General features: G+C 37.3%; 1 protein-coding gene across 3 annotated transcripts in view; it reads left to right on the top strand.

Moving 5' to 3' along the window:
* Positions 1-18355, top strand: part of CADPS2 (calcium dependent secretion activator 2) — a gene marked incomplete at its 5' end in the record, with an annotated part of 291727 nt that overhangs the window by 93057 nt on the left and 180315 nt on the right. For all 3 annotated transcript variants that reach the window (XM_082279935.1, XM_082279934.1, XM_082279933.1), the window contains one exon: positions 4684-5016. In XM_082279935.1, coding sequence (XP_082136061.1) covers positions 4684-5016 — 333 coding nt within the window. The remainder of the gene's footprint in view (positions 1-4683; positions 5017-18355) is intronic.

The following is an 18355-nucleotide window of genomic DNA, read 5'->3' as shown; positions in this document are numbered from 1 at the left end:
AGAAGAGATGGGAACTAGAGGAGCTCTTGGCCAAGCTATGGCTCAGGCCATGACCTCCTTTGGAGCCTGTACCAAAGTACTGCTGGTTTGGTCATGTGGCTGAGTGCACCTGTCACACACCTATTACTGTGCTGGAGTGTGCAGGGAACCTAAGAGTTTGCATCCAGAATGCCAGAATTTAACAGAAGTGGAAAAAGCTGTTATGGAGGTTGAAATATGTATTGTAAAGAAAGGTAATAAACTGATTCAGATGGTGTCTAGTACGTCTACCAGTTTGCTGTCCCAGAGACGTGTAGTGTGCATTTTGAGCTGCCATCATATTTTCCATGAAAGATGATGCATTGAGCCCTGACTGTTGAGACATAGGATGTGTCTAAAGTGTAAATGTGATCTCCTCAAAGCTACAAGAACAGAAGTCACCATCAAAAATAAAGAAAAGTCTCTAGTGGCTCTTGTGGCAAATGAAACTCCAAGTGCTGCATTGCTTAAAGAGGAGGAGAACATTGGTGCTGTTGCAGTACTAGAAGGTGTACAGAGGTCAGATGAGCAAGAAGTTTTCTTATCAGAGGTTGAGAAATCATCCTTGTAGTCCACCTGCCCTACTGCATTTGCTTGAATTTTTTTTTCCTAAGCTTTACAGTAGAGAATAAGATAATCATGCTTGTGTTGCCTGATTATATAATTAGTTAAATTTGGTATGATGTCCAATAAGTAGAAAAGTTATTTAAGGGGTGTGTTCTAGAAGTGAAAATCAGTTCTTTTTGTAATATTTCCAACATTTTCTCAAGTTGTAGGCACTGCTCAATAATGATTTTTCATTTTTAAGCAAAACTGTACTTTTAATGTAACTATCTAGTGCTAAAGAGTATTTGAATTAAGCTTTTTTATTAGCATTTGCAGCAGATGAAGTTGCATATATGTAATGATTGGTAGAAAGTGAATTTAAACAGTGCTTCAGTAGATTAAAATTGTTATTGGTTTTTTTTTAAAACATGTTATCTCACCTTTGAGTGAGTTGAACTTTATCCATCAGAAACTGAAGGTGTGGTTCAGTCCAAAAGTATTTAGAAGGACTCTAAAAAACTTGAATTGAAAAAGTTCCTCAAAGTAGATATATATGGCCCATCAAAACATGTGTTTGAACTATCTGTTTTCTCCAGAATGCATTTTATTTGTTAATAGAGCATTCCTTTTTAGTGTTTGATAATTTGTTAGCAGTGGGTAACACAGACAGTTGATGTTGATTTGTGGATTCAGTAAGCCAGTAATGATACTAAAAGTTCAAATGCTGACTGACAACAGTGTCAATCCAGGATGTCTTTGAGGAAATCTGGAAAATGTTGGTAGTAACAGGAAATGCTTCATTAAAAGCTTTGAGTCTTATCAAATTATTTCTAAATAATGTGAGGATTTCCAAAAGATCATGGCTTATCTGCCAAGTCTAGTTCCATGCAGAATTAGATTTCTTTGTCTCCACAATAACTTTTTCTGCTATTTTATATATTACATTCAAACCTCTTAATATTTTTCCTCTCCAGTTCCCCCCTAGTGCTGAGAGACTTGAGATAACATTTTAACATTGTAAGTTTTCGAATAGTAATTTAATTAGAACTAAGTCTAATGATCAATTGAAATACAGGAATAAAGGGAGTAAGAACAGAGATTTAGTGGATGTACTTAATTAGTATTTTGCTTTAAAGATAAATATCAATAAAAATATTTTCCCTCATGGGAATGATTGTGCTGCTCATATAATCTTTGAAAGCTCTGAAACCAAGGAGATTAATCTCAAGAAGTCTAACTGAAGCAAAGGATTTTACATTCAACATGGAGTGTACCATATGTATTTCAGGAACAGGATTAATGAGACAAATGCATCTTAGTGTTTTAAATTTGTGACACGTGATACATTCCTAAAAGAATTTCTATTCTCTTATGGTTTTCTGTTGCAAACAAAGTCTTGCATATGGAATAGTTTTGTTAAAATGTTTTGGCTTTTTAATTATCTTGAATGCAATTAGTTCATTTTAAAGATTATGTTAAATGTTTTTTTTCCCCTCAGGAAAAAAAAAAGGGTACATTTCCACTCAAATAGGAGTAGTACAATAAGAGCTTTAGGTCCAGTGGATTCCTTTGCATAACAAACCATGTTTTTCATAGTCTGTTATTCACACTTTGGGTTTATATCTTGGGTTTATCTCTTCCTTCTATAGCCACTGTATCTTGAAAAAGAATTACCTTGGAATACTTTTTAAAAATTTAATAAAAGCACAGTTTGTGACCCAAAACACATCAGAAGGGAACATTTTACGGTCAAGGGCACATGCAGATTGTATTTTCTTTTTGCACATACCTGTTGCTTTGTCCAACATGAACATGCCATTATTTTGTGAATATTACATGCACCAAGTGTTACAATAGGGCTTCCCTTCCATGGGTAAAAAATGGAATGGGTTTTTCCTGCAGTCTCTTGGAAAATCAGCTTCAGAATCACAAATAAATTCTGAATTAGTATGGTTCATAAATCAAAGAAAGTGCTAGCAGCTTTTCAGCCCTTTCATTCAGGAATGATAATTTGAAATAATAAGACTGAAAGAAGATGATGAAGGTGAATGATATGCTGATGTTTTTACAGTGTGTATTTTGCAGGTTTGGGGTTGGGTTTTTTTGTGGGTTTGTTTTATTTTTAATAAGACCGATCCAGTTATAATAGCAATACATTGAGTTGTGTAATCTTGCAAGAATATGAGATTTTGGGTGAGAAGAGTCTATAAATACTCTTAATTTCTCACTGTCTTCTGCATCTGCTTTTTCTCGTTGGGTATGCAAGCTAATATGATGGAAGGTTAAATATTGTTTATGAACAGTACAAAGTAGCTGAAATAAGTTTGAAGTCATCTTTTTTACCAGTGAAGCTGTTAGAGGGATGAATCATTTGTAATTGCAGACTGTTAAAACAAGGAAAGACTTAATATCCTTGCACCTGTTTGTGTTGATAAGTTTTATTGCTGAATGGAATTTCTAACTATTATTTGCTTAGAAATGAGATTCAATATTTGTGTAGCCTTTTGAGGAAATTAATATAAGCATTAATTGACAGTAACTATGTCAGGTCCCACTATGGGTAAGAATTTAACCTTAGATACTTACGTTTCCATAAAAGGAAATGTATTGTGGTACAGATAGAGCATAATATGTGATTAGCATATATTGCTGATGGGGTTTTTTTAAATAATCTCTTTGGGCAAATACTTCTGTGCTTAATCTGCAGCGTTTTGGTACAGTATCAATTAGGATATCTGTAGAAAAATATATTTTGTAAGTAACTGCATTTTAAAGTATGCTACGCAAAAACATACATTGACTAGTGCTAAAAATTTTAGAATTAATTTTTCTTGGTCTGCTTGCATCTGTGTACTCCTCTGCTCAGCTTTTTAGCTCCTCTCCTACTCCACTTTTCTGTATTTTACAAATGAAGCACAGAAGTATTTTAGGTTGGTTGTTAGGTGCACTGTCTTCTAACACGAGACAATACCTGGAGTCAGAGCTCTACTGTGCTATCATCTCCACTCACAAAATCATACGTGATTTCATAGCTCGTGGTGACTATAATGACTGTCTGAAAATGCATGCATAATTCCTGGTTCATACAGTTCATCTGACTGAAGAGAGCAGACTGTCAGAAGAATGGTGGTTTTGTTTCGACTTTGTGGTTTCTCATCTGTGCCTTGCATTTCGGCTGTGTTTGGGATGTTGGGTGGCACCCAAGCAGCTGCCAGCAGCTGAGCCGTGCAGGGTGGAGGGCCTTGATTCATCTCCCTCTGCTGCAGAAAGCCAGGTGGTTCTCCCTGAGTTATCCTTTCAATGGCGTGATGTAGTTTAATCCCTGCCCAAGGCACACATCCATTGTTTACACAGCTGATTGTGCTGCATCATCAGCTTTTTGTTGGTTGCATCTTGTAGAGGAACAGCGTCATGAGACTTGGTACTAGAAATTAGCTACATGCAGGCCACGTACAGTGTCTGGAAAGATCGACCTTGCCAAGGCCCTTCTAAATGAAGAGATGAATACAACCATTCTTGAACACTGGAAAGTTTTCACAGAATGCTGAAGCTGATTTAATTGGTTTGCTGTAATTTGCTTTGTCATATCTTAGAGTATGAGTAGTTGGGAGGAGCTTTTTTATGTTGGTCTTTGGTGATTTTACACGGAGAATCCCATATTGTGTCTCCAGTATTGTACTGACAGTAGTAGAAACAGCTCTGTGTCTTTGAGTCTCTCTCAATTGTTAATATTGATTGTGGTGTTTCTTTAGTTTTTTGTTTTGTTTTTTTTTTTTCTTTTTTTCCTCCTGGATTTGTGTCTCATTGTGGGTGAATTCTAAATTAGCTGCTGGTAATTCAAAGTTCATTCTAGTCTAGCTTTCATAAATTTATGCATAAATACATGTAAGACTACTTAGTTTAAGTACTTATTCAGTGCAAAAATTTAGTTTAAACATGGTCACTTGTTTCTTTATGTAAAACATAGCAAACTTGGCCAGTATAACTCTTTCATATTAAGCTGTCTTGCATAGAAGCAAAATACTAGCTTGTATTCCCTTATACAGGGATTGTTTTGTATTTATGTCCATGCCTAACTTTTTCTGTTTCTTTTTTTTTTCTCTTGTTTTACTTTAAAAGGTATTTCTCAAGAGTGACCGGGTTGCAAGAATGGTCCACAGTGGAGGATGTTCTGCAAGTGACTTTAGAGATGTTTTTAAGAAAAACATAGAAAAGAGAGTCCGAAGTCTGCCAGAAATTGATGGATTAAGCAAAGAGACAGTGTTAAGTTCTTGGCTAGCCAAATATGATGCCATATACAGGGGAGAAGAGGACTTCTGCAAACAGCCAAATAGAATGGCCATAAGTGCTGTATCAGAGCTGATTCTGAGCAAGGAACAGCTTTATGAAATGTTTCAGCAGATTCTAGGAATCAAAAAATTGGAACACCAGTTGATTTATAATGCCTGCCAAGTAAGTATTGATGTCATTTGGTTTTGTTGTGTCCAGAATATCTCCCTTCTGCCTGCAGGTCCAGTGCTTCCTCCTTGTCTGTAGAATCCTTCAATTTTAGGTACATTTCTGCAGTCCAAGGAGATGAGGCTACTCAGCAAGGAATCTTTGCATGATTTGATTGCTGCTAAGCACTTGGATAAAGCCTGTGCAGAGTATATGGTACTTATGCTACAGGGATCTCCTTTTACAATGTCACAGCTCACGTGATTTGAGTGATTCTTAGGAATGTTCCATGGTCTGTACACCTGCGTACCCTCTGATAATTACATATGCATGCACATACATTTCTGAGCATATGTGTTCATCAAAAAGAAATTTTCTGCTGTAAATAGATGACAGGTGATTCAGGATTCTGTTGGACATCCAGTGTCTCGAAGGTTCATGTGTTGGAACTAAATGTGCTTCATTTCAAACATCCTCTACAAAACTAATTTTCATATTTCTGCATTGTTGTTTTGTTGGATAAGTGATGTTTCCTGTAAATTACTCACTAATTACTCTCACTAATCTGTAATATAATTGGTATGTAAAAATATTTTATTAACCAGTCTTCATAGTGATGGAAGTGTAAATTAGCAGTTACTTAAGGAGGGAAAACCTGAAGAAAAAGAAGGTATTTATGTAAGTCTCACAACCAAGCAGCATAGATGAAGCATTTAAACTGAGATCACACAACTTCTTACACTGTCTGTAAAATAGTCAACCAGATTACAGATAAAATGTTTTTCATATATTATGCGGAAGGCTGGTCTGTAGTTACAGGCCATCTTAATATAGGAACAAATTATATGGATTAGTGTGGCATGAAGTCATGTAACTGTTACATGATTGAAACATCTGCAGTATTTAAGACTTCTCAGTGTCACAGACCAACTTCCATAATGAGAAAGTGTAATATTCAATGCTGCATCAAATTATGAGCAGTGTTTTGAATTAAAAGAAGTGCAAAGTATTCCTTCTTTTTTTTCCTGTTTGTCCCCTCTTTTTCCTTTTGCCTCTAAATTCACATTGATGTAAATCACTAAGCCTCTGTGATATGAGGGTTGGTAATAAGATGAAGAAGCATTGAAATCTGGGGGGATAATTCTGCTTATTTTTGGGAGGGTTTTATATACAACAGAACATAGAGGCATGAGATAGTTCAGTTTGGGTAAGTCCTCAGGAGGTCATTCAGTCCACCTTCCTGCTCAAAGCAGGGTCAGCTGTGAGGACAGACTAGGTTACTGAGGGCTTTACCAGGCAGGTCTTAAAATTTCTAAGAATGGAGACAGACCGTGCAAACCTTCTGGACAACCTGTTCCAATATCTGAAACATGAAAAAAAGCACTATTTTTCACCAAGTAGATACTTGTTACTTATAGTAGAAACTCTATATGGATTCCTCTATTCTCTGGTGCCTGGTGATTGCTAAGTCTTGCTTTGTACATTGTTGTGGGTGCTCAAAATCTGCTGTTAGTCTGCACTGGGCTAGAAGAGCACAAAAAAAGTGTGACTTGTAGGACTTCGAACAATTAAACAAGAAAATTGTTCCCTTAGTCTAGAAGTGGTTTTGATGATACATCCACTAGGTTATTGTATCTGTACACTTGAAGGCTTCTTTGTTTTGGTTCATGTCTGTATAAAATTTGATGGACCAAAACTGGCAAATATCAGCAACTTTCTGTCTTAAATTCTTCTATGGAGAGACTGAAACATCCCAGTGGCTCATTTTTGTCTTCTAACATGGTAGAATGACGAACATGGAATGATTTTCTTTTCTTATTTTTTACTTGCAAATTAAAGAGAAAATAATCTTGTTGGGGTAAGAAGGGAGAAAGATTGACCACCCTGATGTGTGCAGAGATGACTCAGTGGGATTAAGAGAAGGTGCTTCTCTTGCTCTTCCTGCTTTCGAGCACTGAAGGTTGAAAAGTCCCCCATGCAGGTCTCTGAAGTACACAGTTACCCTGGATTCATGTAATTATTGGAGGATGGGAAGAAATGAAAATCTACTTCCTCAGGAGCAGATACATGAGCACCTATGTACTTCAAGTTGGAAAGAATGGAGAGGGAAAGGCTTCGAGGCTATACCCTTATTTGGGGTTCTAGCTTTCTGCAGATTTTAGTTTTCTGAGGCAAGGATGAGGTTACTTTGCTAAAGCAAAAACTTTCATTATGTACTCCAGCAGAGTTGCTACCAACGGTTTTCATATCCTGTTCCTGTGGTCCAGTCAAGCACATAATAGACCAAAGGTATGAGGAGAAGTCTGTTGCAAAGAAAAAGAAAACAATCATACCTAGCCTTGCCAAGAAGTGCAGTACAGACAGCAACCAGTGTCTGATAATGTAATACCTTTTCTCCTTTGGTGAAATCCCTTATTTCTCATTATAGTTTTAATAATATTTTAGTTTAGCCTCTTACTCCTTTTTATTGACAATTTATTTACAAAAGATGAGATGAAGTTAGACTCAGATTTCAGTCAGCACCAGCAGTTTTCATTCTGCCCTAGAAGCCTCTATCTGTCTTTGTATGGAAATGCTCACTTTCATTTCCCTTTGCTGCTGCTGTTTAGAATACTAGAGACTTGCAGATAATGATAATCAATAGTGTCTGGGAGCAGTGAGATAAGTCCAAGTCCAAGCAGATGTTAAAATTGTATTTTTGATAGAGGTTTTGATTAGTTTGGCTTCTAGCCTGTGCTTCTAGCAGAGAATCAGATATATGAAATTCTGTATATTTTCCAGCTCTGAGAAACAGCTGCCCTTAACAGCAAATCTGTACAGTTATAATTTGTGCAGAAAACTTTTTTCTTTCCCCCATTTTTTTAATACCTTCCAGTCCTTTGGAAATAGGAAACAGAAAAATGTCTTACAATGTCGATGATAAGGGTAAATTATCCTGCTCCTAAAGGTCTGCTGAGCAGACAAGGGTGCTCTGTATAACCGTAGGAGGTACTGTCTGCCAGCCTCCTCCTTGTGACTTTCTCAGCATGTAGAAACTTTTTATTGGATTTCAGCAGCTTCTGCTCCCCACCCTGTTCTAAATGGAGCATTCCCTTCAACTCTTAAACCATTGGTATCTTGGTATCTCAGCCCAACAGACAGTTCTGCTGGGGTGTGGGTTCCTGCGCGTCCACACCGGTGCCAGTCTCCATCCTTTGTGTGATAGCAGTGAGAAGCAGCCTTCATTCAACCAGCAGACTAACTTAATCAAAAACAAAGTGAAAAATAAAAGACCAACTCTCTAACACCGTCAGACATAGTCCATGTAGCTGTGAGAATTTTATACATTTTTCTTTGAAGAATAACTCATTTTCACAATCTTTTAACATACTCTAAATGCCTAAGCTTGTACTTAGGTAGTGAACATTAACAAGATGTTCACATTAGGATGTTGAAGACTTCTGTGATCTTGTTTTCAACTTCACTATTTAGAGAAAGGCCAGCAACTGCTGCCAACCACCCACATCCCTTTTGTGATTAAAAGGTTCAATTTTGTAAATTTTAAGACTTTCACCTGATTTTTATTTACATTGTGTTGCCTCAAGGTGTGTTACATGATAAAGATATTATTGTCAGTTAGCTGGAACTTAATGAGCTCCTTGACTTGCATTTGAGATGCCTGGCCAAACTGTTACAATTTCTTTGATTTACAGAGATCAAATATGATGCGCTTTTTTTCTATTTTTTTTTCTTTTTATATCTTTAATTATTCACTGATGTAGAAAATAACTTAGCAGTGAGTCAAACTGAAAGTCAAACTCAAACTGATTTGTGGTCATACACTATTATTATACCACTTCATCAGTACCAGAATTTCTTTGTCAGGTAAATTGTCACTCCACAGAGGAGTTTATTTCCTTTTGAAAGTGCCTTTATAGGGTTACCTTTTTTGGCTGATCTAAATCCCCTTCTTGGGTGTCCAGAGGAGAGAACAATACTTTTCATAATGAAAGAACTTTTGCAAGTCACATTTTGTTTTCTAACAAGCAGTAAATAATTTTCGGTATAATGTAACAATTTTTAAGAAGTATTATTTGCTAAGTGTTTTAGTCTTGACATTTTTGGGAATCAACCACAAACTAATTCTTTTGGAAATAGGTTTAGATGGTACTTTGCTGCAAGATATAATTTTCTGCTTAAAATCCTTGTATTGTGTCTGATCCTTGATTAGCTTTTGCAAGATACAACTCTCTGTTTAAGTGTCTAATACTGAGAATGATGAATTATATTGTATCTTCCATAATAAATATTTCTGTTTTTAATTCTAAGAGTAGTTTCTGTCAAGAATTTCATCTGACTGAAGTCTGCTTATGATGCTCAATGCAATTGCAGTCTTTCACCCAGCACTTTACTGAAGTCCAATTAATTACGCAGTTTTGGAAATAAGTCAGATTAAGGACAATTTAATTTGCAGCAAGGCCTTCATGACTTTTGCATGTTTTTAGTTCTGATCCTTTCCTTGGTAAAATGATGAAAATAGTGCAGTTATTTCACAGAGCACAGAATTTCCCATGCTTATGGATATTTTCTGTAGAAACTTCCATTCCCTATATAAGTTATGAGGACAAATGTGAGTTTATGAAGCACAAAGAATAATGGTATCTTTGTACAGAAAGTTTCAGTGTAGTGTTGATAATCCTCTTCTTGCAGTAATTAAACAAGTACTAAGATTCCGTTTAGTCTATAGACCAAAACTTACACAGATTCATTAATTTTTTAAGTTCAGGTCTGGCACAGGAAAAGAAAAAAATGGTTTGGGCTGTGTATTCTAGAACACATAAATATGTATATCTGCAGGTCTTACAGTCACAAGAAAAGTGGCTGACTCTGTGGGATGTTGCAATGTGAGCAGGGCTTCAGTTAAGCCAGTGTATTTCTGATGGTCACCAATGACTGTCCTTACTTACTTCATGAAAAATTATACTGTATACAACAAAGTAACCTGTGAAAAATATTGGCAAGGTCCATTGCTGTATTTTCTAGGTAACATCAGGCATTAGCTAAGACATCCACTGATGTCTTAAACATCCCATAGGGCTCAAAATGTGCTTTCACCTGGCCCAAGATTGCCCTTTTTAAAAACAAAACAAAACAAAACTAACGAGCAAAAAGCCACAAACCAAAACCCATACCACACTCTTTTTCTCACCATCTGCTTTGTACTGGAGATCTGCTACTTTCAGGCCTTAACCTGCTAAGAATTTACTGCTGGGTAGCTGGTGCACACGCCCAGCATGGGGCAGGTTTTTTGCTCTCTGGATAAAAGACAGTTTTGCAGACACTGCAGACAGGGCAGGAGTGAGGCTAGAAGCTGTCAGGCCTCTCAGTGGGCACAAAGGACTGCAGTGGTATGAGAAATGTCTGGGGAGAAGAAAAGCAGTAATTTTGTGGGACTGTGGGAGGCTGTAGAGTTATAGTTAGTATTCAAGTGTTGACTGCATTTTTATATGCTAAATGAGAGTCTAGAAAGTTTCTGCACACTGTCATAATAGTGTTGTCCTTCCTTACAGAACAGATCAGTCCTTTAAAATTGTCCTATGTGTCTGTCAACCTGAAATGTGTTTCATGCCTTTTATAGCAGAAAAATTCAAATAACCACGCTTCAGGTTTATTCACACATCTACTTTTTGTTTCTAGTGCCTGTAAATACCTGAATATGTCTTCCTCCATGCCCTCCTCCCTGCCCCCCCCCCAAAAAAAAGAGTTTGCGTTCTGATTGATTTTACCCTCTTCAAAGGGAAAAAAGATCTCCCACTGTTTGTTCTTGAACAAAATAATTCAAACCAAATATTTCAATGAAGAAATAAATTGTGATTTCTTACAGGATTTAGGGTGTTGTCTTTTATTCATGAGATGTCATTCTTGATTACATGCATATAGGATTTTAATATGAAGTTATTTCAGTAGTTATATTTTCTTTTTTTTTTTTCTGAGGTGCTTCATTGGTATTTTACCTCTATTCAAGAGGCTTGGAAAGGTATTGCTCCTGACAAAAATTTCAGTGCTTTGGGGAATAGTGCTGCAACCTCAACTATTCCTCCCAAGATTACTTCTGTGATAAGATTCTGAGAAATTCAGAGCTAAAATGAGTGGTGTTTGTAAGGCCAGTTTGGATTTTCAGCTTAATAACATGAGTTCTGGTGAAAAAGGAAGTCTTGTAACCCCAAGTGCTTCAGTTCTGTCAGCATGCAGTGATGGTATTTAAATAGGCTGGGGGGAGAGGATTTTAGCTCCTGTAAACAAATGGGTTTTTCTATAATGGCAGAGTTTACTTTGGAAAAAAAGTCTCTGATTGCCCCAAAGGTTGTTGACTTGTTCTCATTTACTCTAATGATAGAAGAGTGATGGAAAGAATATTAAAACATCCTCAGAAAAGCAAGTTACCTTTTTACCATGCATAAGTATCTGACTCTGAACAATGTTTAGAAGCCATGCAAGCTACATAATGAAATTCTTTGAACTATTTCTGTTTGTAGTTAAAGGAATACTGAGAAAATACCAGGGAGAAATGGTGTGTTGGCAACATTAATACATTTTGGTCCTGGAGGTATTGCAGTATCCTTCTTATTCAGCTGTTGGATGAGGAAAATTGGCTTTGAAATATACATTTAAAAGATAAACAAGTGCATCTTCTGAAAACCATGAAACTATTCAAAGCTTTATTTGTCCAGTGTAAGTGTTAAGAAAAAACTCTGAAGGATAGTTTTGCACATTTAATTACTTTTAAGATGAAATTTTCATGTGGATTTTTCTATCATAGAGCTCTTTATGTATATGTGACTTCTGTTTTGCATCTGCAGGAGGGAATTGGACATTTAGGGTCTCTAGTAGGCTGAGAGACTATCAGCACTCAAAGACTAGTGGATTTACTTGTGTTGTCTGAGTTGGCATCCTTGTAGACCTGTTCTCCTGTGTATCACCTTTCTTGTCATGAGAGGCCTTACTGGGAATCAGCAGAGAGAAGCTGAGAATCACCCATCTCCCCTGCTCTGTCTTATGCCTTCTCTGAGGATGGAAATCATAGACACTGGGATTTTGGCTGCAGCTCTTTCTTTTCAAGCTGCTTTGTTTTCTAGGACTGCCTTTGGCATTCAGTGAGTGCAGGAACAGCAGCAGAATGGCTGTTGTAGCACAAAGAAATAAGGAAGTTGTTTTGGGCTTTGTTAAAGGAGATAGTTAAGCTTTTAGGAGTTAAGCTTTTATTATTACCTTCCCTGTGTTTCTTCCCCTAAATACTCTCTTGGCGCTTTAATGAAGTAATTAATGGTGTTTTGACATTCTCTTGAGTTCTAGATCCAAGGGAGTTAAGCTTGCCTGAGCACTTGAAGCTAAATATATCCAGCATTTATCTTGCACTTACATTAAAATCACCAGTGCATTTGACTCATCATGTTTTATATTACCAGATGAGAATAAAATTTGTCTTCTCTGGTATTAAGCAAAAAAAAATAAATCTTTTCTACCAAAGGCTTTTGTATTATTAATTTTTTTTATTTTTTAATCTTTTTTAAGGAGAAAGATTCTGTGTCTTCAGGTAGATGAATACAAAACAAATCATTTTTACAGGCACATTTCCAGACTGATGATTAAGCTTATTAATGTGTCTGACTACTAGCTTATATATGCATTTGAATGAATCGTTGTGAGCAAGCTGAAGAAGTTAATGACCCTTAGCATGAATTTGTCACCTGTTCATCTTATGACATGATAATATTCTATATTTCCTCTTTATCAATTCAAAGTAAAACAGTTTTGCTTAGACAATCGTTTCTCTGCAGCGTTTTTCATCCTGAGGTGTCTTCAGCAGCCAGTGTGCGGCTGCTCCTGTGTAAAAGCCACAGGAAAAGAATGACCCTGTTTCTTGTATCTCTCTGGCTCACTGGTACTGAATTTTTTGTTCTGAAATTTATCTGCTTTTATCCCCCATTTTTTAAGTTTTTGAGGGAGAACCCTCTTAGCTCTTCCTGATTCAGAGGAAGTTTCTTTGCAACTGGCTGCCAGGACAAGGTCCCTAGGGGTTCCTGCACCCCAGTCATTCCAGAGGCAAAGATGCAGGTGAATGTGGAAATGAGCTGTCTCTTTCTCTCTCTCTCTCTCCCTCTCTTTCTATATATATGTATATATCATAGATACATGTTTTGGCCATAAACTCAATGTCAGGAAGAACCAACCCTTTATGCCTTTATGTTAAGGGTGGCAGAGCATTGGAGAAGGCTGCTCAAGGAGGTTCCATCTGGATGCTTTAGGTTTGACCCGCCTTGGCAGGGAGGTTGGACTAGCCCTTCCTGTTCTGTCATTCTGTGGTATTTTAAATTGAAATATAATAGCACCTCCATGATACAGGATGGACTGCCATGTATGAGAGTAATTGTTTATGTGAAATGGCTGAGAAATCTACAGCTCTCTTTGAATGAGCTGTAATTTGTGTGTTTATTTTTTCATCCTCTAGGAAGGTATTTTTGTGCTTGTCCTAAAAATGAGAGAACTCTCAGGACACCTTTTTGGCTGTCTCCTCTGCTGAGGCTGTCCTGATCTCTAGGATCTAATCTCTCAGTCTCTAAGCTTTCAGGCTGTCCATCCCAGGTACCCTCTCACTTTGAAAGAGGATTGATTTTCAACAGAAGAACCATCATGCAGGGAGATGCTGCTTGTCCTTTCATTTATTCCCATACTTTATATTACAAACCTCAAAGACAGTTGTTCGGATTCAGTCTGGTGTCTGTGCTGAAGCTGTCTGATTTGTGATTAGATGTTCATAATTGCAAACTTCTGAAATGTTTACAAGGAAGTGCCTATTTCTCTCTCCAGGTCTTCCTTCTGTAGGTAGGTGAATTATCTTCATTTTAGTGCTATAGGCATTATATAAAAATTCTCAGGCCAGCTAAAATAACCTTGGTCAGTAACATGAGTAGACATAAAAAAAACCAAAATGTAACCCTCAGACTAAAAGTTTACAGCCTACTGGGGAAAAGTAAGAGGAGAATAAAAATAGTACTCCTCTGTACTTTTTCCTTATAGGAATCTGTTTCTTGAGATAATGGATAAATAAAGTGACTTCCAGACATTTTAGCTATAAACAGGAAAAATCTGAAATAAAATTGAGGCTACATATTTAGTAGAAGTGTGAACTTCTAGCTGATGTTGAAAGGAGGTATTGTATGGTAAGCACCCTGGGGCTATGGCAGGAGAAATATCCCTTTGCAAACGATGTAAGGGAAGAGTCACTCCCTGTATCACCTCTGAATAAGCTGTCTTCCTAACTGGTTATGCAGTGCCAAGTTTTTTTTTTAATGTAGGAACACTAAACTTCTGTAAATAAGGGAAAATAGTACTGAACCATGCCTGAGAGAGCCTCCAAGGTATACACAATTTCTGGAGAAGCTTTGTTTTACTCCTAGGAGCGCTATAAACTCATGTTCCAGTCAATCTGGCACAGTCTTCTCACTGTACTGTGTCTTTTCTCAGGGACTGGAGACATCAGAATCTTTCCTGAAACACCTATTCCTCCTTAGGGAAACTTCTGTGAATGATACTCCTTTTTTACCGTACTGGAGCAACTGTTTTGCCTTAAAGATGGATAACAGACTTTATGTAACTGGTGTTTTCACACATGTTTAATGTTGGCAATTTCCATGTTTCCAGGAGAATAGAAGCTGGAAGTTCTATTTTGTGGATGGGTATCTATACATCACACCACCACTGACTCCTAGAAACAGGTGGAAATACAGAACATTCTCCAGTTTATGCTATAGAATGGAACAGAAAGGGAGAAAATTGGATTCCATTTCTATTATCTTCTAGCTTCTCCACAGCATATTTACAGAAAGTTGTCAGCCTGAATTCTGTCAAGTTAAGTCAGCGATATTTAATTATTTGGAAAAAACATTGACGTGACATTCAAGCTGGTTTTGCTTACTTAATTCAGTTCTCATTAACATTTATTGCCCTAATTGTGTATATTCCCTTTGGTTTCAACACTCCCAAGAAATTCTTACCAGTGATTAATAAGGCAAGAAAACATTCTGCATGATATTTTTGGAGAGTGAGTAGGGTAAGCAAAAGGAGAGGGGATTTTCTTATGAAGCAAGGATGACTTCAGGAAAATAGAAAACACTGTGAGCCACTTTAGGACATAAATATGCATATACCAACAAGGTTTGCATGCTAATCTTTCGGTTGTCTTGGATATGGTAATCTCTGTGCAGGTGGTGGGAGAGGAGGAGGGTGGGAGACTTTTCCTAAGGAGGATCAGGAAATGAGTCATAATTCATTTAAGGCCCATCACTTCCTGCTAGGGTGGGTGTGGGAGGGTATTCCCTAGGCAGAACCTGAAACTTAAGTTGTATTTAAGGTGACAGCCAGTATCTATTTCAGCAGGGTCCGGGGGAAGGTGAGAGAGAGAATAAAAACGCCCATTTCTTTGATCATCTTACTCACCAGAGATTACCAGTGCAGCTGGGACTTCCACAGTATTCATGGTAGGCGTACAGATAACTGCTTAAGCACTTTAAATAACTCTGGAGGCTTCTCTGTCTCTCTGTTGATTACCTAGGAACCATACATTTCTGACTTAAAAGATACTTTATTTAGATGGTTCAATAGCTCTGAGAATAGCTCTGAAGTTTTTTGCCCTGCCTAGCTGTAGGAGGAACACCTATACAAATAAGAAGACAAAGACTTGAGTGAAAAAAAACAAAGTAAAAGTTAAGCTATTTTATGTGTGGATATTCATAATTTTGTGGTGGCAAAGTTGGGGTGGAAGACATTTTCATAGTTAGCAACAACTGAAGAGTTTGACCTTTACAGTGTGGAAGACAGTGCTGTGATGAGTGTGAAGAGTCTGTCTTGATGGTATCCCTGAACTCCAGTATGCAGATGTGAAAACCAAGATACAGTTAGATAAAAAATGTTTACAGTATGGCATATTACAGACTTACTTTTTTCATTTCTGTTAATAAAAAAATTATGCTTTGCATCCATGTCCTGGATTTATCTGTAGGACATATTCTTAATATTTATTGTGACTAAATCTGTAAGTAGTCTGTCATTATTGTCCTTCCTTTTGTCACAGCATACTGTGCTTTCCTTGGGTTTTCATCCTGTCTAGCAGTGGTGGCCAAGCATTGGAGTTTCTACCAGTAAGAAGGGCAAACTTGGGTTTTGTCAATTAATCTGTTGCGTTGCAAATGCCAAGAGAGAGGCAGAAAATTCAACTGTTTGCGGTAGCACTTCTGACCTGTGCTAACGTCTTTTTTCTCCTCTATAATCCCCTACTGATCCACTAATTTGAATCCTAATGTGATTCTAATCACATCTAAGTCTGCAGTTTAATATTTATATTTGTTATTTAAAAACAGTGCTTCTCTAGACACCCAGTGTCTAGAGTCTGACTCCTCATCACCCCGTGACACTTTTTTCTGAATGACAGACTCTGTTGTAAATATCCAAGTCTGGGTAGCAGTATTTTTATGTCTTGATGTTTTCAAAGGAGGTTTTGGATAAAGGTTTCTTATGTTTTCCTTTTGACTAGTTCCTAGGGAGTTTAGGTGTTGTTTCTATCTGGTTCACTCTGTTTAGGAGAATTGTTGCATGTTTATTGAATATATTGTGTCCTGGAAAAGGCACTGTAGGGGAAATCTCTGACTTAACAGATGGTATGAAACTGTTATGTCTACTCTAATGTTGCTTGAGCTGCAGGGAACTCCAGGAGGATCTCACAAAACTGCATAGGCAGAAGTGTGACAGATGTCATTTCATGTAGCTCTAGTGTGGCTAAGTTAAGGTGATACATCAGAGGAGAAATAAACCAGTGCACGTCCGGAAGATGCTGAACTGTGCACGGGCAATTACAGCTCAGAAAGACACTTTGGGTTCCCTGTGGTGAAATCATTAGTTCTTTGTACAACAGTACCATCATTTTCCTGCTCTATATAACCTTCTTATGCCCTTACATTCAGTACTGTGTGCAGCTTTGGTCTCCCTCTCTGAAGGATACAGGGGAGGTCAGTGAGGACTAGAGGGTGGCATTGAAAATCGCAGAACAGCAGCCTTTTGCAGAGAGACTGAAAGGGCTGAAACTCTTCAGTCTGCAGCTGAGAAGGTTGACAGGGAGGAGGAGTATGGTTGAAGCTTACAAAGTTATGAGGGTAATGGGTAAGGTGAATATGTACCTTCACTCAGTAAATGCCACATCACTAGAAACTGGGACACTCAAGGAAATTTGTAGGGGATTGAAAATGGAAGCACTGCTTCTGTATATGACTTTTGGAAAACTTCCAGAACTTTTGTCATAGGGAGTGATGAGGGCAGAGGTTCAAAAAGGTTTGGACAAGTTGCTGGAGAGCAGGTCTGTAATTTGACATTAATAGGATTTTGCCTGGGTGCACCTTATATCAAGCCACACATTTCCCTCAGGCTCCACAACTATCATTAGAGATGTTTGCTTTGGAGAACAGCCAGGCCTCAACATTTTACCCAAATAATCTCTTCTGCTGTCCCTGTCACACCCACAATTCTGGTCTATATGGACCAAATTCAGGGGGAGCTAATGTTGTCATTTTCTTTTTCAATTTTGTTTTTATTTGGGATTTTTTCCCCCTTTCAGAATCTGCTGGTAGTAATGTCCAAGTATTAAAATGATTCCAAGGCTAAGTAAAGAGTCTGTAATACTTACAGAAATGCTAGCTAAAGACAAACCATTAAGTGTCTAAGTACATGCTGTCTGATTTTTCTCTCCTTTTAGCGTAAACAGACTGCTGTGAATAAATAAATATTTTAAATATCTGTATCTAGGTCAGAGTATCTTCATCACTGAATGCCCACATTGCATAATTAACAGCTTCTGTGAACCAACTAAAGCATTAACTTTTATCTTTGCATTAAGTCAGAGTTAAAACTAGTAGCAGACTCAGTATGGAGATAGTGATTTTCTTTGTAAATATGAGGTATTAGCAGACTTCCTTCAAATGTTATTACCCAAATACCTAGCCAAAATGGTGATATGTGTGCATTATTGAATTCTGTTTATTTGTTTACATACTGCTTGTCAAGATTTTTTTCAAGACAAGGAACAGATCTCAACTCTTGGAATTCAGGTTATCAGAACACCAAGAGTGTTATAAAGTAAAATGCATGAAATGTTTTATTTGGGCAATCAATGCAGAGCAATTATTTGACAGTGTTGTGGAAAGGACCATGCCTATAAATTAGTGAAAATCCTGGTTGGAAGCTATAGTTTCTTTTCAGCTCACATAGATAAAAGCGGTGCCGGGGTCTGTTCAAATCCAAACAGACCAACAAAAACCTCATTCTTAAC

The sequence above is a fragment of the Coloeus monedula genome, assembly GCF_965178545.1.
Source record: "Coloeus monedula genome assembly, chromosome: 4".
NCBI lineage: Eukaryota > Metazoa > Chordata > Aves > Passeriformes > Corvidae > Coloeus > Coloeus monedula.
The sequence above is the reverse complement of the archived record's forward strand: the minus strand, read 5'-3'. Positions and strand labels throughout refer to the sequence as shown.